The 23,334-nt window shown below is 41.5% G+C and overlaps 2 protein-coding genes across 2 annotated transcripts in view; one reads left to right on the plus strand and one right to left on the minus strand.

Moving 5' to 3' along the window:
* Positions 1-773: 773 nt before the first annotated feature.
* On the minus strand, positions 774-11,813 carry LOC103123686 (cytochrome c oxidase subunit 7B, mitochondrial). Its single transcript, XM_007534347.3, has 3 exons — positions 11,658-11,813; positions 6,073-6,197; positions 774-940 (listed from the first exon to the last, which is right to left on the minus strand). The coding sequence occupies exons 1-3, from the start codon at positions 11,695-11,697 to the stop codon at positions 863-865; spliced, it is 243 nt and encodes an 80-aa protein (XP_007534409.1). The 5' UTR covers positions 11,698-11,813; the 3' UTR covers positions 774-862.
* A 9,489-nt stretch (positions 11,814-21,302) lies between these two features.
* Positions 21,303-23,334, plus strand: part of MAGT1 (magnesium transporter 1) — a 58,938-nt gene continuing 56,906 nt past the window's right edge. The window contains exon 1 of the mRNA XM_007534348.3: positions 21,303-21,571. Coding sequence (XP_007534410.1) covers positions 21,470-21,571 — 102 coding nt within the window. The 5' untranslated portion in view covers positions 21,303-21,469. The remainder of the gene's footprint in view (positions 21,572-23,334) is intronic.

The following is a 23,334-nucleotide window of genomic DNA, read 5'->3' on the forward strand; positions in this document are numbered from 1 at the left end:
GGTGTTGAACCTCAAAGTCATAGCATATTTGCATATCCATTATGCAGTTTCCTCAGCCAGAAACATGTATTATACCACTTATGAAGCTTCCTTCCTGCAGCTGGGGACCAGGGGTATGAACTTGGGTCCTAAAGCATTACAAAAAGTACATTCAACCAGGTGTGTCACTGCCAAGTTCCTATCAGGAACATTTTTAAGTATATAAAGGCAGTTATAAAAAGGAATATTCAGGGGCCGGGTGTCGGCACACCTGGTTGGGCACACACATCACAGTGCACAAGGACCCGGTTCAAGCCCCGGGTCCCCACCTGCAGGGGAAAGCTTTGTGAGTGGTGAGTCAGGGCTGCAGGTGTCTCTCTATCACCCCTTCCCTCTCAATTTCTGCCTGTCTTTATCCAATAAAGATAATAAAAAAATTAAAAGGAGGGAGTCGGGCGGTAGCACAGGGGGTTAAGCACACGTGGCGCAAAGCACGGTTTAACAATCCTGGTTCTAGCCCCCGGCTCCCCACCTGCAGGGGAATCGCTTCACAGGCGGTGAAGTAGGTCTGCAGGTGTCTTTCTCTCCCCCTCCTCTCTCCATTTCTCTCTGTCCTGTCCAACAACGATGACATCAATAACAACAACAGTAATAACTACAACAATAAAACAAGGGCAACAAAAGGGAATAAATGAATAAATATTAAAAAGGCAAAGTCAGATCTTCACACTCATAGATAAAAGATGTTATATGTCATTTTGACATTAAAATTAAATAAATGAAAAGTGATCATGCATAGTTTCAAATAAATTTTATTTCAATGATTTCCTTATTTTATTGGATACACTTGGCATTGATTTTGAGTTGATTTTTGCTGGGATGATTACTGATCTCTCCATTCCTTTGGGGTGACTCTGCCAACAGGAGACAGGTTCCATTCGATTCCAATTTGTGTTGCTGTCTGCAAAAATTAAAATACTGTCAGTTGTGTATGTATAAACCAAAATCCATTCTCCCCTAAGAGTCTATTTCATTTTTTGAGACCAGACTACCATTTCGTCATTTTCCACGGTAATAGGGCCTCATGCATGCAAAGTATGTATGTAGTACCACTAAGTCATCCCTGCCTCTCTAAAGCCTATTTCTTAAAATGTGGTAAAGGGATGTGCTAACATTCTAGAGCAATACTGTTAAACAGAACTGTTCACTACAGTAGCAATTAGCTACACAATGGTTATTGAGCACTTTTGAAATGTGGTTAGTATGACTAAGAAATTGAATGTATTCTAATTAATTAAAATTTATATATTGTATTTTTAATGCTACCTCCCAAATATTGCTTGGTTGAGCCCCTACTACACCAAAAAGCAATTCTGTAATATTACTTCACCACTAAGGATATATGAACTTCAGCTCCAAAAGTGCTCCTGATCAGATTCCATATCTGGTTATTCATTAAGTACAAACACTAAGTTTTATTTTTCTTTATTGGGGGATTAATGGTTTACAGTCAACAGTAAAAAATGTCTAACACGTCTCATTTTCTCACAGAACAATTCAACTCCCCTCTAGGAACTCCTCTGCCATCATGTTGCACCCCCCCAGTGTCTTTTAGTTTAGTGGAATAACTCATACACATTTTAATAGTACACATGATTTTGAAAATTCAAAACAAGAAAAAGGTTTATTAGAAAGTATTTTAGGGACCAAGTGGTGGCACACCTGGTTGAGTACACGTTACAGTGCACAAGGACCCAGGTTCGAGCCCCTGGCCCCCACCTGCAGGGGTAAAGCTTCACAGGTGGTGAAGCAGTGCTGCAGGCGTCTATCTCTCTCCCTCTCTATCACCCCCTTCCCTCTCAATTTCTGACTGTCTCTATCCAGCAAATAAATAAAGATGAAAAAAATTTAATTAAAAAAAAGTATTTAAGGGGGGGAGGCGGGCCATAGCACAGCGGGTTAAACGTACATGGTGTGAAGCTCAAGGACCAGTGTAAGGATGCTGGTTCGGACCCCCAGCTCCCCATCTGCAGGGTAGTCGTTTCACAGGTAGTGAAGCAGGTCTGCGGGTGTCTTTCTCTCCCTCTCTGTCTTTCCCTCCTCTCTCCATTTCTCTCTGTCCTATCCAACAACGACAGCAATAAGAACAATAATAACAACAACGATGATAAACAATAAGGGCAACAAAAGGGGAAAATAGCATCCAGAAGCAATGGATTTGTAGTGCAGGGACAGAGCCCCAGTGATAAGCCTGAAGGCAAAAAAAAAAAAAGGAAGAAATGAATCACATTTTATTTTAATTATCTTTATTTAGTCGATACAGACAGCCAGAAATCAAGAGCGAAGGGGGAGATAGAGGAAGAAGAGACTGAGAGACACTTGCAAACCAGCTTCACTGCTTCCAAAGCTTCCCCCCAGCAGGTGGGGTTTGGGGCTTTGATCCTGGTTCCTTGTACACTGTAACATTCAACCAGGTGCGCTACCACCTAGCCCAAGTCGCGTATTTTATTTTATTTTTTAAATTTTTTTATTGGGAGAATTAATGGTTTACAGTCAACAGTAAAATACAATAGTTTGTACATGCATCACATTCCCACATAACAATACAACCCCCACTAGGTCCTCCGCTAGTCACATATTTTAAAATCAACTTATAGTAAATATAAAATAACCTCTTGCTCTCAACCAGTTAAGTTACAGTAAACAGTAAGCACCTATTTTGTTTTGAAAGATTTTATTTATTAATGAGAAAGGAGAGAACCAAAGGGTGGGGGGGAATAGCATAATGGTTATGCAATCAGATGCTCATGCCTGAGGCTCCAAAGTCCCAGGTTTAACCCTTGCACCACCATAAGCTAGAGTTAAGCAGTGCTCTGGTGTTTCGATGATGTCTCTCTCTCTCTCTCTCTCTCTCTCTCTCTCTGCATATCTCTCAACAATAAAAATAAAATTTATTGGGAATCAGGAGGTGGCGCAGTGGGTTAAGCGTGCATGGCACAAAAAGCAAGAACCAGCTTAAGGATCCAGTTCAAGTGCCTGGGTCCCCACCTGCAGGGGAGTCGCTTCACAAGTGGTGAAGCAGGTCTGCAGATGTCTATCTTTCTCTCCCCCTCCTCGCTCCATTTCTCTCTGTCCTATCCAACAACAATGTCAATAACAACAATAATAACTACAATAATGTTAAACAACAAGGGCAACAAAAGGGAAAATAAATTAAATTTTAAATAAATAAAATAAAATTTATTTTTAAAAATCATAAAAAAGGTTTTAAAGAGAGAGAGAGAGAGAAAGAGAATGAATCAGACATCATTCTGGTACATGTGCTACCAGGGATTGAACTCAGGACCTCAAGCTTGAGAATCCAGTGCTTTATCTATCCACTGTGTCACCTCTGGGACCACAATGGTAAGAATCTTTTAAAATCTAATCTAAGATGCAAAATACTAAAACAAAGGACAAAACATAGCTCACCCAGTAGAGTATACTGTGCCTGAGGGTGAGAGTTCTAACCCCTAGCCACTACATGGGAGAATGAGAAAAGGGGAAAGGGAAGCTTTATGATTAGTTCCGTGGTGCCTCTACACTCTCTACTTTCCTTCACTGTATCTCACCCTCTATTTGGGAAAAGAAAAAAAAAAAATGTCAGGAGCATTGTAATCATGCAGATGCAAAATCGGGGGGGGGGGGGAACTGAAGTAAATCAATTTAAACTTCATCCATCAGAAATACATAATCTACGGTCAACAAAATAGCTAATATGGACAGTGTACTTTGCCAATGACTCAGGTTCGAGCCCAGCCCCTGTAACACTGAATAAGCTTCAGTGCTGTGTTCCCCCACTCTCTGCCTTCTGTCTGTATTTGTTTTTTAACCACTGCATTGCTGGGGCTCTGGTTTATGGTGGTGTGGGGAACTTTGGAGCCTCAGGCATGAGAGTCTGTTTGCATAACCATTATGCTATCTATCTACTAGGGCCCCTCTGTATCTTTAAAAAGAGCAGGAGCTGGGACCCTAATTGGGGAGTCCTGAGATTCTCAAACAGACATGATGGGCCTAGACCTCGAATAAATCCCTCTCCCCAATATTACCAGTCATCTCTATCAGGAACACAATAGACCTCTTTGTGGGCCCCATCCTATACAACAATGACAACATCAATAACAATAACAATAACTACAATAAAACAAGGGCAACAAAAAAGGAATAAATATTTTAAAAATGCACTCAAGCATGAGGTTTAAAATTTGATCTTTTGCATCACATGTGCCAGAGTGATGCTGATTCTCTCTCCAACTCTCATTAAAATATAAAACTTTTTGGGAGTTAGGCAGTAGCGCAGTGGGTTAAGCCCACATGGTGCAAAGCGCAGACTGGAATAAGGATCCCAGTTCAAGGCCCCGGCTCCTCACCTACAGGGGAGTCACTTCACAAGCGGTGAAGCAGGTCTGCAGGTGTCTATCTTTCTCTCCCCCTCTCTGTCTTCCCCTCCTCTCTCCATTTCTCTCTGTCCTATCCAACAACGACAACAACAATAATAACTACAACAGCAATAAAAAACAAACAAGGGCCACAAAAGGGAAAAACAAAATAAATATATAAAACTTCTTTCCTAAATGCTGAATGTTGTGATGTGGTGATTAATAAGATATTGAACCTCTAGCATGAGGTCCTGAGTTCAATCCCCAGCATCCCCCAGAATGATACTATGGTTTTCTCTCTTAAATAAATAAATAAATAAATAAATAAATAAATAAATAAAATATTTAAAATAAAAAAGCTGGATGTTAAGAAATTCCTGCAATGGGAGGATAGTTATATTAGAAAGTCTCTGAAGGATCCAAGTGTGGTAGGAATCCACCTGGTTCCACTGGCGTATAATAAACCTAACTTCCTGCCCTCCACGTGGCCTCAGACTCATTCTTTGGTTGTTTGAGCTATAACACTTGGAGCTGCACCTTGGATTTTTCCCTAACAGGATCAAGGGCTAAGTTTTGCAAGAGAAAAAGCAGTGCTGCAGGTGCCTCCCTTTCTATCTCCCCCAGCCCTCAATTTCTTGCTGTCCTACCAAATGAAAAGGAAAGAAAGAAAGAGAGAAAGAAAGAAGGAAGGAAGGAAGGAAGGAAGGAGAGAAAAGAAAAGAAGGAGAAATGGAAGAGCAGGTAAAAGGGTGAGGTGGAGAGGGAGAGGAAAAACAAAAAGACTGCTGGGCAGTGGTCATTCAGGTACCAAATCCCAGCAATAACCCTAGTGGCAGGGAAACAGAGAGACAGCAACATAAAGTGATGTTCAGCCTGAAATACAGAGGAAATTATACTAAATCTGAGTTCTTTTTTCTTTTTCTTTTTCTTTTTTTTTTTGCCTCCAGGATTTATTGCTTGGGCTCGGTGCCTGTACTATGAATCCACTGCTCCTGGAGGCCATTTTTTCCCATTTTGTTGCCCTTGCTGTAGTTGTTATAGCTGTTGTTGCTGCATAGGAAAGAGAGAAATCAAGAGAGATGAGGAAGACAGAGGGGAGGAGAGAGAAAGACAGACACCTTCAGACCTGCTTCAATGCTTGTGAAGCAAACCCCTTGCAGGTGGGGAGCTGGGGGCTCGAACCAGGATCCTTACTCTGGCCCTTGTGCTTTGCGACATGTGCACTTAACCAGCTGTGCTACCACCCAGCTCCCTAAATCTGAGTTCTGAGTTTCAACAGCTCAAACTGAAGAAGTCAGACAGAAATTGGAACTCACTTGCTTTGCCCTATGTATCTATCTATCTCTGCAGACAAAAGCAGCTGTTTTTCCAATGTCAACTCAAGTCATTAAGTGGTGTCTCTATACTTTTGTAATATAGATGTTGGAAGAACTTTTGAGCTGTTCTGAGGTAGAGGCCTGCTATCTATACTATTTCTTGATTATCTGTTTATTCAAATGAAAAACCCCTGAGGAGAGCAGGATTATTTTCCTTAAATGTCTGATTGCTATGCAAAAAAAGAGAAAGAAAATCTCTGAAGTCTCCCCTAACTAGAAATGTATAATTCTATGTGAAAACATTTTGAATATATGTACCAAGAAGGATATAAAAATGGAAGTGAATCAATAATACTTACATATGCCCATACAGTAATGCAAAAAGCAGCTCCACTAGCTAATATAGCATTCCCATATTTGTCATGGAAGTCAGGTGTCCTTTTCTGGTGACTCTTCCTTGTCATTATTTGCTGGATGCTTTGAACTTTAAAGAGGAAAAAAAAAGAATTTAAAAAGATGCCTATTATCAGGAATGGGAGGGGTAGATAGCATAATGGTTATGCAAAGAGACTTTCATCCTTGAGGCTCTAAAGTCCCAGGTTCAATCCCCTGCACCACCATAAACCTGAACTAAGTGGTGCTCTGGTAAAAATAAAAAATAAAAAATAAAAAAAAGAGAATGCATAACTGCTATTCCCAATCAGAAAAGTCAAGAAAGTTAACTTTATAGTATTATGCAACTCAATAAAATGCTGGAACATATTGCAGGTAAAAGCAAACTCACATGCTTTTTCATTATACAATTCTTTTTTTTTTTTAAATGTTGTTGTGGATTCTTTTTAAAAACATTTTATTTATTTATTTATGAGAGGGACAGGAGAGAAAGAACCAGACATCACTCTGGCACAGGTGCTGTCAGGGACTGAACTCAGGACCTCATGCTTGAAAGTCCAACACTTTATCCACTGAGCCACCTCCTGGACCACTTATTATACAATTCTTCCATCATTTCTGTCTCAAAGTTCATAATGAGATGTTTGGAGGCAAGGAACAGGTGTTATCAGTAGCAGTCATTACAAATTAGTACTCGTAATACTTGTGCTCTACCATGTGTGTCACCGCCCAACCCTACAAATGGGTGATTTGTACTATATGAACTTAACCAGGTGCATCACTACCCAGTCTCACAAATGGGTACTTGTAACCCCTAAAATGTGAGGACTCATTACTTCAAATTCTCACTAAAGTTTACTTAGTTGGGCTGAACAACTAACATAATATAAAAAAACAAACTCAGTAAATTGACTTAAACACATTCAATGTTTACTACCTTAAAAATCACAAGGAAAAAAATAATAAAACCTTCAAGGGGGCCAGGTGGTGGCACACATGGTACAATGTGTAAGGAGTCAGGCTCGAATCCTCGTCCAGGGGGAAAGCTTCACGAGTGGCAAAGCAGTGCTGCAGTGCTCTCTGTCTCTCTTCTTCTCTATGCCCCCCTTCCCTCTATTTCTGGCTGTTTCTATCCAATAAATAATAAATAGGGAATCAGGTGGTGGCGCAGCTCATGTGGTGAGACATGCAAGGACCTGTGTAAGGACCCTGGTCAGCCCCCGGCTCTCCACCTGCAGGGGGAGTCACTTCACAGGTAGTGAAGCAGGTCTGCAGGTGTCTCTTTCTCTCCCCTACTTTCCATTTCTTGCTGTCCTATCCAACAATGATGACATCAATAAGAACAATAAGTACAACAATAAAAACAAGGGCAACAAAAGGGAATAAATATTAAAATAATGGTTATAGGAGGCTGAGTGGTAGCACAGCGGGTTAAGTACAAGGACCGCCATAAGGATGGGAGGGGGGAATTGCTTCTCAAAGGTGAAGCAGGTCTGCAGGTGTCATTCTCTCCTCTGTATTCTCCTCCTCTCTCAATTTCTCTCTGTTCTATCCAACAACAGCTATAACAACAACCACAAGGGCAACAAAATGGGGGAAAATGGCCTCCAGGAGCAGTGGATTCCTAGTGCAGGCACTGAACCCCAGCGATAACCCTGGAGGCAAAAAAAAAAAAGTTATGCAAAAGACTCTCATGCCTGAGGATCCATGGTCCCAGGTTCAACCCCAAGTACCAACGTAAACCAGAGGTGAGCACTGACCTGGAGTCTTGCTCTCCTTAAAATAAAATTTAAAGAGTATCAGGAGTCGGGCAGTAGTGCAGTAGGTAAAGCGCAGTGAACAAAGCACAAGGACCGCGTAAGGATCCCGGTTCAAGCCCCCGGCTCCCCACCTGCAGGGGAGTCGCTTCACAAGCGGTGAAGCAGGTTTACAGGTGTCTGTATTTCTCTATCTCTCTGTCCTATCCAACAACAACAATAAAACAAGGGCAACAAAAGGGAATAAATAAATATTTTTAAAAAGTTAAAAATGCTTTAAAAAATTTAGAGTATCACAAAAATATTTAATGAGAGAGAACATATCAGAACATCACTCTGACCAAGACTCAAACTCAAGGCCTCAGCTATTCACCTAGTTATGTTACAGTTGCAACTTCAGTTGCAACAGTGTATTTTTTAATTTTTTTTTTTTGCATTTATCATATTTGGTGGAACAGAGAGAAATTTAGAGCGAAAAGGGATAGAGAGACCTATCATGAAGCTTTTCCTCCTGGGGGGGGCAACAGGAACGACAGAGGCTTGCATGGTAACACAAGCACTTAAACAGGGAGCAACCTACCTGCCCCAACAAAAATGTATTCTTCTAACTGCTTTACAGTTTTTGTTTTAATTTTAAGACACGCTTGGGATGAGCAAATTCACAAACACTGAACAATACAGTCTGCTCTATAGTAGTTAAAATGTGAGTATGTAAACTGCATTAAAAAAAGGTATAGTTGGGGAAATAGCACAGTGTTTGCATGCCTGTGATTTCTACTGATTTCTCACTATATCATGTGTAATGGATTTAGAAAATATATTTATGGATGATAATATTAACTATCGATTGTCTTTTTGAACCCTAAGACAGCAGGAACCTCACATCTCCACTATAGAGCCCCTACTTCCCCCAGTCCTGGAACCCTTGGATAGGGCCCACTTTCCCGTATGCCTCTCCCAATCCATATCAAATAATATTGCATCCGCCGACCACAACCTAACCAACGCAAACGACTGCCACCTCAATATGCTTCACCTCAGACTGTGTCCAGAGACTTCACGTGTGGAATGACAACCCTTCAACTTCATTACTCGGGTGAGACCTTTCCTTTTATAGTACACTCTAATTTCATCTCAGGTAGTTCACTTTCTAACAAAGTCCCATAACCTAGATATACACCAGTTTCTGTGAGAGAGAGCTTATGTGCACATGTATCCATAAACTACTGCAAAATATATACCTGAAAGCAGAAGTACACTAGAGTTTGCAGTGAGTACCTCCCTAACATTTCCTCTCCACTACTCCAAGCTTTGGGCCCATGATTGCTCAACAATTTGTTTGGCCTCATATGTTAACTCTCTTTTCAATCACCAGGTTCCAGATGCCACCAGGATGCTGGCCAGGCTTCCCTGGATTGAAGACCCCACCAATGTGTCCTGGAGCTCAGCTTCCCCAGAGACACACCTTACTAGGGAAAGAGAGAGGCAGACTGGGAGTATGGACTGACCAGTCAACGCCCATGTTCAGCAGGGAAGCAATTACAGAAGCCAGACCTTCTACCTTCTGCAACCCTCAACGACCCTGGGTCCATGCTCCCAGAGGGCTAGAGAATGGGAAAGCTACCATGGGAGGGGGTGGGTTATGGGAATTGTGTGGAGTCGTACCCCTCCTACCTTATGTTTTTGTTCATTAATCCTTTCTTAAATAAAAAATTTAAAAAAAAAAAGAAAATATATTTATGGGAGTCAGGCGGTAGCACAGTGGGCTAAGCGCATGTGGTGCAAAGCAGAAGGACCAGCGTAAGGATCCCAGTTCAAGCCCCCAGCTCCCCACCTGCAGGAGAGTCGCTTCACAGGTGGTGAAGCAGGTCTATCTTTCTCACTCTCCGTCTTCCCCTTCTCTCTCCATTTCTCTCTGTTCTATCCAACAACGATGACATCAATAACAATAACTACAACAAAAAAGGGCAACAAAAGGGAAAATAAATAATAAAAAATATATTTAAAAAGAAAATATATTTACTACATTATTTTTTTTTCTGAGGTGCAACAGTCCTTACTCTTTCAAATGGGAAAAAAATATGAAATAATTCTGCATCACCTCAGCATTCAGGTCACTAGAGTCAATTTCTTTTTCTTCCTTCCTTCCTTTCCGTCTTCTTTCTTTCTTTCTATTAGAACACAGCTCAGCTCTGGTTTATGATGGTGCAGATGATAGGGACCAGGAGCCTGAATCTGGGTCCTTGTGCACACTGTAATGTGCACAAGGAAGGCATGCACTGCCTGGCCCTGGGATTTCTTTAGATGGTTTTTCTGTGACAAAAGATTTCATTAACACCTACTATTTCATTAACCTAAAATTTCACTGACAGCTAACACTATCCCATATAATCCTAGGTACTATCCATAGTTTACAAGGATGGAAAGTGAGGTTCTGAGACATCATTAGCCCAAAGTGAACAACATATTAGTCATGGCTTTTGGAATATGAAAAACCAGCGTGTGGGGGGGGGGATGCACACAAGCTATTATGCACATGGATACAGGCTCAAGCCCTGGGGGGGTGTAGTTTCATTGGCAGTGATGCAGAACTGCAGGGATCTCTCTCCATCTTTTTTCCCCTCTCAATTTCTTTCTGCCTCTATCCAAATTAATTAATACATAAAAAAAAAAAAACGGTTGGCAGGGCTGTGGCTCACCCGTTATGCGCATATAGTATTAAGTTCAAGGACCTGGATTCGAGCCTCAGATCCCCATCTGCAGGAGAGGAAGCTTCGCTAGCAGTGAAGCAGGTCTGCAGGTGTTTATCTTTCTCCCTCTCTGTCTGCCCCCTCCTCTCTCAATTTCTCTCTATCCTAGTCAATAAAATGGCCGCCAGAAGCAGTGGATTCACAGTGCAGGCACCGAGCCCCAGCAATAACCCTAGAGGCAAAGGAAAAAAAAAACAGTTGGGTGAAGCATAATGGTTACACAAAAGACTTTCATGTCTGAAGTTTTGCATTCCCAGCTTCAATCCCCAGTACCACCATAACTCAGAGCTGAGCAGTGCTCTGGTCTCTCTCCCCATATCATTAAAATAAAATACAAAAAAAAAAAAAAAAGTTGGGAAATTATTTTTTGATTTTTGTTAAAGGTGCTTGAGAATATTCAGGACACAATCCAGTTATACTTCCAATAAATATGAACTGAAAATAAAAAGATGTTTAAAGCAGTTAAATGGTAATTGCTAAAGATCACTTTCATTGTAAAACTGGTCGTGTTACTCAAGGTCACCTTCAGATCAACTTAAGGAAATGAAATTTTTCTTTTCAATAAAGTGCACTCTCAATGAAGATGGCTAATTTTTTTCTGGGTCTCCCTAACTTTTAGATAAGCAGAAAAATGACCACAACTTTAACAATCAAAGACTGCAAAGATACCAATTAGATTTCCTCCCTGCAATGAAAGCTACTAAAGAGCTAGATAGGATAGGATCCCCCAAAAGTAAAATTTAGGTAATAACTTCAAGAACAAGAGGTGTCCACCAGGCATGTCTTTCTTTGAAATAGTAGACTACTAAATAAATAAATAATAATGAAAAGATAGGCTTAAATCCTGCAACTGAAAAAAAAAACTGGAAATAGACACACTAGATGATTAAACTAATGAATGATACGCACATCTTCCCAATTACTTGGGGCCAGGTGGGAGTTTGAACTTTCAGGATTACAAGGTTAGGGAGACGGGAAAGGGCATCAGACACAAGGACACATAGGTAACAGATGATAGGAAATAATCTCACAGATTCTGCTTACCTCGGATACGACTCAGTGCGTTTTTAGCCAAGGGAAACATCGTAACGGTGAAAACCGAACCCTTGCTGCAACTGCAAGCTTCGGGCGCAAATTTGTTTCCAGTACCCTCGCAAAGAACACTGAAAAACAAAATGGCTTTTAGCCGGATTTTGCAGGGATTCGCTAAACTATCGCGAGACTTATAAACCCCACCCCAAATCGTAATCTGCATTAAAACCAGGAAGCTAAAGGCTTTTGGGAAATGTAGTTTTAGGCTTTATAAACGTAGTAAAAGGTTATCTACTAAAGAATAGACACGCTTCACCTCACTCCCAGGCAAACGCTAGAAGAAGAAGAACCTCACTCCCAACCCTACCACACCCCCCAACACTACCTTGAAAAGGAGATCAGGGCTATATGGAAGAAAAATGAGGCATGAATCTTACACTGGTTCACCAACGTTTAAAGCGCCAGCTTCAAATGGTGTTTTTGAGGTGTAGATTTGTCTTGCTCCATACAAGCGATTCATTCTGCTCTTACTAAATTCCTTTTTAAAAAATTATTATTATTTTTAACTTTATTTATTTTATTTTATAGAACAGAGAGAAATTAAGAGTGAAGAGGGAGATAGGGAGGAAGAGGGACAGAAGGACACCTGTAGACTTGTGAAGCTATCTCCCTGCAAGTGAGAACCCAGGGCTTGTACCCAGGTCCTTGCACATGGGAAAGAGTGCCCTTAGCCAGATGCGTCACCACACGACCCCTATTTTTTATTTTAATGATTTCTGACCTAGAAAAAGGTTTTTTAAAAAGGGCGGGGGAGTCTGGCAGTAGCGCAGCGGGTTAAGCCCACGTGGCTCGAAGTGCAAGGACCTGCATAAGGATCCCTGTTCAAGCCGCCCCCCCCCACCTGTAGGAGAGTCACTTCACAGGCGGTGCAGCAGGTCTGCGGGTGTCTCTCTCTCCCCCTCTGTCTTCCCCTCCTCTCTCCATCTCTCTCTATCCTATCCAACAATGCTGACATCAATAAAAACAACAAGGGCAACAAAAAGGAATAAATAAATATTTTTTAAAAACTTTTAAAAAATTAAGGGCAGGAAGGGAGGGGAGGGGAGAGAGGATAATGGCTATGCAAAGAGACTGTCATGCCCGAGTCTCTAAAATCCCATCCCAGGTTCAATCTTCTGTTCCACCATCAGCCAGAGCTGAAAAGTGCTCTGATTTAAAAAAAAAAAAAAAAAAGCGGTCCGGAGGTGGCGCAGTGGATAAGGAATTGGGCTTTCAAGCATGAGCTCTTGTGTTCAATCCCTGGCAACTGATGTCTGGTTCTTTCTCTCTGCCGCTTTTTTTTTGTTGTTGTTGTTTGTTTGTTTGTTTTGTTTTGTTTTTTTACCAGAGCACTGCTTGGTTCTGGTTTATGGTGGGGTGGTGCAGGGGATTGAACCTGGGACTATGGAGCATCAGGCATGAGAGTCTGTGTTTGCATAACCATTATACTATCTACCCACCCTATCTTTCTCATAAAATAAATTTTTAAGTTAAAAATAATAATAATAAAACTGTAGCAAGTGGATAAATATGTGATAAAACAAATTTTAAACATTGTAGGCTATTTTTCCCCTAGAGGGGTGAAGTTCTCCTGAGAACGGGGTTTCAACCTGAAGCTCTTCTGCCTCAGAGCCCATGTGCAGAGGCACTACACCAGGTCAGCACTATAGTTTTTTTTTTTCTTTTAAAAATTATTTATGGATAAAAGGCAGAGAGTGATTGAGAGGGCAAAGGAAAAGTAGGGAGAGAAAAAGAGACACCTGCAACATGGCACTATTTGTGAAACCTCCCCCCTACAGGTGAGGACTAGGGGCTTGAACCTGGGACCTCGGTAACGTAAGTGCTTTAGTGAATGTGTTACCACCAGGTTCCCAAAATGATATTTGAGGGGCAATTTATCTTTAGATAGAAATTATGGGAGTGGGGGCAGATAGCATAATGATTATGCCAATAGACTCTCATGCCTGAGGCTTCGAAGTCCCAGGTTCAATCCCCAGAGCTGAACAATGTTCTGGTTAAAGAAATAATAATAATAAAAATAGATAGCAATTATGAAGTGGCATCTATCATGCCACTAAAAGTTGTTTATGGTTTAGGTGGCTAGTGTTGATAGCTTTAAAAAAAAAAAAAACAGAGCACTGCACAGATCTGTTTGTTTGTTGTTGTTGTTTATATTTATTTTCCCTTTTGTTGCCCTTGTTGTTTTATTGTTGTTGTAGTTATTATTATTGTTGTTGTTGATGTCGTCCTTGTTAGATAGGACAGAGAGAAATGGAGAGAGGCGGGGAAGACAGAGAGGGGGAGTGAAAGAGAGACACCTGCAGGCCTGCTTCACCACTTGTGAAGCGAATCCCCTGCAGGTAAGGAGGGGGGGCTCCAACCGGGATCCTTATGCCGGTCCTTGCTCTTTGCGCCACATGCGCTTAACCTGCTGCACTATACCACCCGACTCCCTGTTTTGTTCTTTTTTTAAAAAATGATTTTATTTATTTATTTTCCCTTTTGTTGCCCTTGTCTTTTTATTATTGTTGTAGTTATTATTGTTCCTGTTATTGATGTCTTCCTTGTTCGATAGGACAGAGAGAAATGGAGAGAGGAGCGGAAGACAGAGAGGGGGAGAGGAAGATAGACACTTTCAGACCTGTTTCACCGCCTGTGAAGCGACTCCCCTGCAGGTGGGGAGCCAGGGGCTCGAACCAGGATCCTTACGCTGGTCCTTGTGTTTTGCGCCACATGCGCTTAACCTGCTGTGCTACTGCCGGACTCCCATCTTTTTTTTTTTTTTTAAGATTTTATTTATTAGTGAGAAAGATAGGAGGAGAGAAGGAAAGAGCCAGATATCATGTTGGTACATGTGCTGCCAGGGATTGAACTCAAGACCTCAAGCTTTAGAGTCCAGTGCTTTATCCACTACACTATCTCTTGGAGCACACAGTTCCGGTTTCTAGTGGTGCCAGGACTAAACTGGGGAGCTCAGAGCCCCAGCCATGATTTTTTTTCTTGTATAATCATTATGCTATGTCCCAAGCACAGTTTTGTATTTTAAATGTCTTAAAACTACTATCACTGGGGGTCAGGCGGTAGCACAGCAGGTTAAGCTAAGTGCAGGTGGCGCAAAGCGCAAGGACCAGCACAAGAATCCTAGTTCGAGCCCCCGGCTCCCCATCTGCAGGGGAGTCGCTTCACAGGCGGTGAAGCACGTCTGCAGGTGTCTATCTTTCTCTCCCCCTCTCTGTCTTCCCCTCCTTTCTCCATTTCTCTCTGTCCTATCCAACAATGACGACATCAAAATCAGTAAGAACAACAACAATAAAAACAAGCGCAACAAAAAGGAAATAAAAAAATAAATTTTTTTTTTAAATAACCACAACAAGGCTACAACAACAAGGGCAACAAAAGGGGGCGGGGGAATGGCCTCTAGGAGCAGTGGATTCATGGTGCAGGCACTGAGCCCCAGCAATAACCCTGGAGGCAAAAAAAAATACCATCACTACAAATTATATTCTTGGAGAAATGTTATTCTACCTCATTTTCTTCACTTACTGTGTGTTTTTTTTTTTTTTTTGGAATGCTGCAACTTTTTTTAAGTATTTATTTATTTATTTTCCTTTTTGTTGCCCTTGTTGTTTAACATTGTTGTGGTTATTAATGTCGTTGTTGTTGGATAGGACAGAGAGAAATGGAGAGAGGAGGGGAAGACAGAGAGGAGGAGAGAAAGATACCTGCACACCTGCTTCACCGCTTGTGAAGCGACTCCCCTGCAGGTGGGGAGCCGGGGGCTCGAACTGGGATCCTTACGCAGTTCCTGGCGATTTGCGCCACGTGCGCTTAACCCGCTGCACCACCGCTCGACTCCCCACTTACTGTGTTTCTTTAGTTAAAGGTGTCCTTTCAAAAAAAAAAGGACAAATACGTTTATATTTCTTTATTTCCTCTTTTATTTTACATAAATATAGCCAAATGTCTACATTTGTTTACTCTTTTTTTTAATTGTTTCCCTATTGTTGCTCTAGTTGTTTCATCATTGTTGTGGGTATTATTACTGTTGTTGTTATTGATGTCATTGTTGTTGGATAAGGCAGAGAGAAACGGAGAGAAGGGAACTGCAGACCTGCTTCACCACTTGTGAAATGATCCCCCTGTAGTTGGGAGCCAGGAGCTCCAACGGAGATCCTTAGGCCAGTCCTTATGCTTTGCACCCTGTGCGCTTAACCTGTTGCGCTACCACCAGGCCTCCACTCTATGTTTTTTTTAAACCAGAACACTGTTTGGCTCTGGTTTATGCTGATACGGGAGACTGAACCTGGGACTTTGGAGCCTCAGACTTGAGAGTCTCTTTGTATAACCACTATACTATCTACCCCCCGCTTCTTTTTTTTTTTTTTTTTTTTTTTTACCAGAGCACTGATCAGCTGTGGTTTACATTGGTGCAGGGGATTGAACCTGGAACTTCAAAGCCTCAGGCATGACAGTCTGTTTGCATAACCATTATGCTATCTACCCCTGTCCCCCCCTTCTGTTTTTTTTTATTGTTGTTGTAGTTATTGTTGTTGTTCTTGATGTCTTCGTTGTTAGATAGGACAGAGAGAAATGGAAAGAGGAGGGGAAGACAGAGAGGGGGAGAGAAAGACACCTGCAGGCCTGTTTCACCACCTGTGAAGTGACTCCCCAGCAGGTAGGGAGCCGGGGGCTCCAACTGGGATCCTTACACTGGTCCTTGCGCTTTGCGCCACGTGCGCTTAACCCGCTGCACTACCGCTCGACTGCCCTATTTTTTTTTAACTTGTTTTAAAAATGTACTTTTTAAGGAGTCGGGCGGTAGCACAGCGAGTTACGAGCACATGGCGCAAAGCGCAAGGACCAGGGTAAGAATCCCGGTTCGATGCCCGGGCTCCTAACCTGCAGAGAAGTCGCTTCACAAGAGGTGAAGCAGGTCTGCAGGTGTCTTTCTCTCCTCCTGTCTGTCTTCCCCTCCTCTCTCCATTTCTCTCTGTCCTATCTAACAAAGATGACATCAATAACAACAACAATAATAACTAAAACAACAATAAAAAGGGCAACAAAAAGGAAAAAATATTTTTTAAAAATTTAAATATTTTTTTAAATGTACTTTTTTATCAGTGAGAAAAGAGAGAGAAAAAACAGAACATGCTCAGCTCTGTCTTATGGTGGTGCTGGGGAGTAAGTTTAGAAACTCTGAGTCTTCGTGATGAAAGTCTTTTCCACAATTATTATGCTATCTCGCAAACCCCTTTATTCTTTTTTTAGCCTCTTATAAGAATGTATAAAAATTTTATCATCTTTATTTATTAATTGGATAGATACAGCCAGAAATCTAGAGGGAAGGGGGTGATAGGGAAAGAGTGACAACTGAAAGCAATGCTTCACCACTCGCAAAGCTTTCCCCCTGCAGGTGGGGACAAGGGGCTTGAACCTGGGTCCTTGTGCATTGTAGCATGTGCACTCAACCAAGTGCGCCACCACCCAGCCCCTAGACAAAGAGCACTGCTTAACTCTGGTTTATGTTGGTGCTGGGGATTAAATTGGGACTTTGGAGCCTCAGGTGTGAAAGTCTTTTGCATAAACATTACGCTGTCTCCCCAGCCCCATTATTACTATTATTTAGAATTTATTTATTGACAGGTGAGGTAGCATATAGTTATGCAAACAGACTCTCATGCTTAAAGCCATGTGCGCTTAACCCACTGCACTACCGCTGACTCCCAAAAAATAAACTTCTTTAGGGCTGGAGAGATAAAATAATGGTTGAGCCGGGCAGTGGCACACCTAGTGGATTGTACACATCATAGTACACAAAAACCTGAGTTTAAGCCCCTGGTCCTCACCTGTGCAAGGGAAGCTTCAAGAGCAGTGAATCTAGTGTGGCATGTCTCCCCTTGTCCTATTTCCGTCTGTCCTATCAAATGAAAAAATATATATATATATATGGTTAATGATTTCCAAAAGATTATCACGTGGTCCGGGAGGTGGCGCAATGGATAAAGCATTGGATTCTCAAGTATGAGGTCCCTAGTTCAATCCCCAGCAGCACATGTTGCCAGAGTGATAATCTGGTTCTTTCTCTCTCTCCTCCTATCTTTTTCATTAGTAAATAAATAGAACCTTTTAACAAGGACTGCGTCACGGACCCCCTGACAAGGACTGTGGTCACAGACCTCCCTGACAAACTGATTTAAACTTTAAGTGAATTCTGTAACTGACCAACTCCCCCCCCCTTCCTAGCGTGTATAAAAAGAACCTGTTTGCATTAGTTCAGGGCTCACATGCCACTATTGGGAAGTGCATGTAGCCCCTGCTTAAGCTTGCTTCAATAAAGGCTATTTGCTTTTACATGTGATTCTGGCCTCCACTCTGTAGGGGAATGGATCTAAAATCTGGGCATAACACCTTTCTCCATTTCTCTCTGTCCTATCCAGCAACAACGACATCAATAACAACAATAGTAGTAACCACAACAATTATAAAAACAAGGGCAACAAAAAGGTAAATAAATAAATAAAATATTTTAAAGAAAGGAAGATAAGGGGGGGTCGGGCGGTAGCGCAGTGGGTTAAGCCTACATGGTGCAAAGCTCAAGGACAGGCTCAGGGATCCGGATTCAAGCCCCCACCCCCCACCTGCAGAGGGGGTCATTTCACAAGTGGTGAAGTAGGTCTGCAGTTGTCTGTCTTTTTCTCCCCTTCTCTATCTTCCCGTCCTCTCTCGATTTCACTCTGTCCTATCCAACAACAATGACAGCAACAACGAGAATAATAACAGCAAGAATAAACAACAAGAGCAACAAGGGGGAAAAATAGCCTCCAGTAGCAGTGGATTCGTAGTGCAGGCACCGAGCTCCAGCAATAATCCTTGAAGCAAATAATAATAATAATAATACAGGATCATAGAAAAAATGGCGCACACACACACATATATATAGTTTTAGAAATAATAGTCAACCAATATCTGTGATCTAGGGAGAACTAAAGCTAATTTAAATTAAATGTAAATGTTTAAATTTAAATGTTTAAATGTAAATGTTTAAATTTAAATGTTTAAATTTAAACATTAAATTATTTATTTATTTATCATTGGATAGAGACAGAAAGAAATTGAAGGGGGAGATAGAGAAGGAGAGAGAGAGAAAGACACACCTGCAGCCCTACTTCACCATTCACAAAGTTTTTCCCCTGCAGGTGGGGACCAGGGACTCGATCCTGTGTCCTTGAGCACTTTAATATGTGCACTTAACCAGGTGTGTTAATTTAGAACTAATTTAAATATTTAATTTTTAAAAAAAAATATTTTTATTTATTTCTTTTTGTTGCCCTTGTTGTTTTATTGTTGTAGTTATTATTGATGTCGTTGTTGGATAGGACAGTGAGAAATGGAGAGAGGAGGGGAAGACAGAGAGGGGGAGAGAAAGACAGACACCTGCAGACCTGCTTCACCGCCTGTGAAGCGACTCCCCTGCAGGTGGGGAGCCGGGGGCTCGAACTGGGATCCTTATGCTGATCCTTGCACTTTGCACCACGTGCACTTAACCCGCTGCGCTACCGCCCGACTCCCTAAATATTTAAATTTAACATTTAATGTTTTAAATGTTTCAAATGGAGTAAATGGGGACACAGAACTCTGGTGGTGGGGAAGATGTAGAATTATACCCGTTATCTTATAATTTTATAAATCAATAACAACATTTTAAAAAGATTATGTCATGAACTAAAAAAACGAAAACTAACTCAAGTTGTGGTTAGGAAGGTTCTCAGTGGGCATGTATGAGGACCCAAGTGGCTTCTCTTTCTAGTGAAGAAGATGATCTTAAAAGAGTAATTCTTTTTTTATTATTTTTAAAAATTATCTTTATTTATTGGATAGAGACAGCCAGAAATCAAGAGGGTAGGGGAGATAGAGAGGGAGAGAGAAAGAGAGACACCTGCAGCCCTACTTCACTACTTAGAAAGCTTTTCCTCTGCAGGTGGGGCCCGAGGGCTCGAACCCTGGTCCTTGAGCACTGTAACATGTGTGCTCAACCAGGTGTGCCACCACCCGGTCTCAAAAAAGTAATTCTTTATATATATATATATATATATATATTTTTTTTTTTACCAGAACACTGCTCAGTTCTGGCTTATGGTGGTGCTGGGGGTTGAACCTCGGACTTCAGAGCCTGAGGCTTGAAAGGCTTTTTTTTTTTTAACACCCATTCTTCTTTTTTTTAATTTATAAAATTTTATTTATTTATTTTCCCTTTTGTTGCCCTTGAAGTCTTTTTGTTGTTGTAGTTATTATTGTTGTTGTTATTGATGTCGTTGTTAGATAGGATAGAGAGAAATGGAGAGAGGAGGGGAAGACAGAGAGGGGGAGAGAAAGACACCTCAGACCTGCATCACCACCACCTGTGAAGCGACTCTCCAGAAGGCTGGGAGCCAGGGGGGATTCTTATGCCTTGTGCCACGTATGCTTAACCAGCTGCACTACTGCTGGACTCCCAGGCTTGAAAGGCTTTTTGCATAAACTTTATGCTGTCTCCCCAGCTCAAAAAGTAATTTAAAAAAAAAGTAATTCTGTTTCTTTTTTTCCAGAGCACTGTTCAGCTCTGGCTTATGGTGGTGGTGGTGGGGATTGAACCTGGGACTTTGGAGCCTCAGGCATGAAAGTCTCTTTGCATAACCATTATGCTATTTAGCCTCTGCAAAAAAGTAATTTTTTTAAAAAAATTATATATTTATTTTCCCTTTTGTTGCCCTTGTTTAACATTGTTGTGGTTATTGATGTCATCGTTGTTGGATAGGACAGAGAGAAATGGAGAGAGCAAGGGAAGACAGAGAGGGGGAGAGAAAGATAAGACACCTGCAGACCTGCTTCACAGCCTGTGAAGGGACTCCCCTGCAGGTGGGGAGCCGGGGCTCCAACCAGGATCCTCACGCTGGTCCTTGTGCTTTGCGCCACCCGCGCTTAACCCGCTGCGCTACCGCCCGACTCCCCAAAAAAGTAATTTTAAACAATATATTATATTACTTTTATTCCATGTTGTGGTCTGTTTCATGATCTACCTCTTTTTAGCGCTTTATCTGAAAAAGTTCAAAGCATTAAGTCCCTGAAATGACAAAAAAAAAAAAAAGGTTCTCCGTGGTAAAGTATATATATATATATATATATATATATATATATATATATATATATATATGCCTTCCTTTTACCTTTCTTCTAATTGAAATACTTTGGATGCAGTAAGTCAATATAGCTTTGATCAATTGAGTGGATGTCAATTTTTTATTATTAATTAAACATATATACATGATTATTTATTTCTTTATTTGTACTACAGCGCTGCTCAGCTCTGACTGTTGGTGCCAGGGATGATAAGTCATTTTTATAAGACATCGCACAAAAGAAGTGAATTTCAGAGACTGAAAGAATCCATCTTAGTCACCTTAAGCAACCTTGAGAGCGAGAGAAGTCGCAACAGCTCAACTGCGCAGGCGTATGAAGAAGAAACCACGCGTCATTTTACGTAATAAACGGGGCGGGAACAATTCTTAGAGGGCCAATAAAAACCCTCCAGATTATCCTCTTTTTATTGGTTCACAGACACCAATTCGAAAGGAAGCGGTCTTTAGTGGGCGTTCTGCAGCCCCTTGCGGTGACGTGATGTGAGGGTCCTCCCCTAGAACGGAGCAGGACCAATTAGGAGGAGCAAGGGAAGGCTCAGTCTGTTCTCAGGTCCCACCCTCACACCCAACCCGAGGAAAGTTTTGCTTCTAGGAGGGAGAGGAGCGAATATGGCAGCCCGTTGGTGGTTTTGGTGTGTGTCTACGACTATGGTGGTGGCGCTACTGCTCCTTTATGGTGTTCCCTCGACTTCTGCCCAAAGAAAGAAGGAGGTAGGGCACTGTTTCTAGCAATTCGGATTTTTCCAAACAGTGAGCATTAAGAAGGTCCCTTTCTCTCCTTCCCTACCCCCTTTACCTGCAGGTTCTATGTCTTCGTAGCTCCAATCTCGCTGTTTTTGGAGTTGTGGGCTTCTAGAAAGAAATTTACTCTTTGTCCTCTGGGGGTGTAGAGTCAGATTGGAGTAGGCTGGGTCTATAGTTCTGTAAATGTGTACATAGCTTTTGACAATTTGATTATGAGCCCTATAGATTAGGGGCTTACAGAGGGAAGTTCCACTTTGGTGTCCAGGTTGTAGGGTGTCTTTAAGTCTAGCTCTTAGCAGTAGATGTAACTCCTTTATAGATGTGTAAAAGCTATATAGGTTGTAGACTTTTCACTTCTGGGTGTTAAGAATTAAATTGAGCAAAATTATGTCAAATTTATTACAGTGTCTAAAGAACTGATTCAAAGTAATTTACCCGAATGGCAGCAAGGGAAAATACAGGGTGAATCTTTACTAAATTATAATCTATTTCAGCAGTTGCAAAGCTTTAGAAAGGGGTGGGGTGGGAGGCTGAGGCGGAAAGGTGTTTTCAGGGAGTTGGGGACACAATGTTCTATGGTGGATGAAGATGACAACTTGGTGGTGAGTGAGGTGTGCTAACACCTGTCTTTGGCAAGTGTGATACAGAACCCCTGTAATGGCAACAGTTTTATAAGTGAAAATTTTCTTAGTGAAGTGATTTGGTTGAAAAAAGGGTAACTACGGGACTGGAGCAGAGGCTTAACTGGTAGAGCATTTGGCTTGCATGTCTTATGTTCCCAGTTCAATCCTCAGTACCACATGTACTACATTGTGCTCGTTCTCTCCTCTGTTTCATGTGAAGCTCTCTCATTGTAATCATTAAAATAAAAGAAGGGTGATTAAAAAACGGACACATAGCAAAACATCCCCCTTTTTAACTCAAGTTTTGCATGATCTGTTTTTAATGTATCTTTTTTGGTTTGCTTGTTTATTTTTCAGAGAGAGAGAGCCAGAAAGCACGTACAGCACCAAAGCTTCTTTCAGTGGTGTGGGGGCTGGGCTTGAACCTGGGTTTTGCACATGGAAAAGCAGCACACTAACCAAGTGAGATATTTCACTGACCCCATAAATTTCAGCTGTCTACTTTTTATTCTATTTTTAAAAAAGAGCTAGTTTAGTCTTTTTTAAAAATAAAAATATATATAGTATAGTTTTTTTTTCACCACTTCTTTCACCAAAGGCCTGTCCACACCCCCCCCAAAGATAACTACTATAGTTCTCCCACAGTCTTAGAAATAGATTGAAATTTTTTTCACATTCATGTACTCAATGCTCCATATTCAATTTTATTTGATAGGACAGAGAGAAATTGAGAGGAGAGGAGGAGGTAGGGAGAGACCTACTTCACTTCTCCTGAAGCAACCCCCCACCCACGCAGGTGGAGAGCTGGGGCTCAAACCTGGGTCCTTGAACATGGTAACTTGTGCCCTCAACTTATTAAGTTGACAAAAGGCAAGAATAAAAATGTTTTCATTGCTATCACTATTTCAATTTATATAGAGATAGGAGAGGGGAGAGAAAGAGAGGGAGAAAGATAACTTCTGTGCGTTGGGGGCTGGACTTAAACCTGGGTTATGCGCAAAGCGGATAAGGATCCCGGTTTGAGCCCCCGACTCCCTATCTGCAGGGGAGTCACTTCACAAGCGGTGAAGCAGGTCTCCAGGTGTCTATCTTTCCCTCCCCCTTTCT

Source organism: Erinaceus europaeus, chromosome X, assembly GCF_950295315.1.
Source record: "Erinaceus europaeus chromosome X, mEriEur2.1, whole genome shotgun sequence".
In the NCBI taxonomy this organism is placed as follows: domain Eukaryota; kingdom Metazoa; phylum Chordata; class Mammalia; order Eulipotyphla; family Erinaceidae; genus Erinaceus; species Erinaceus europaeus.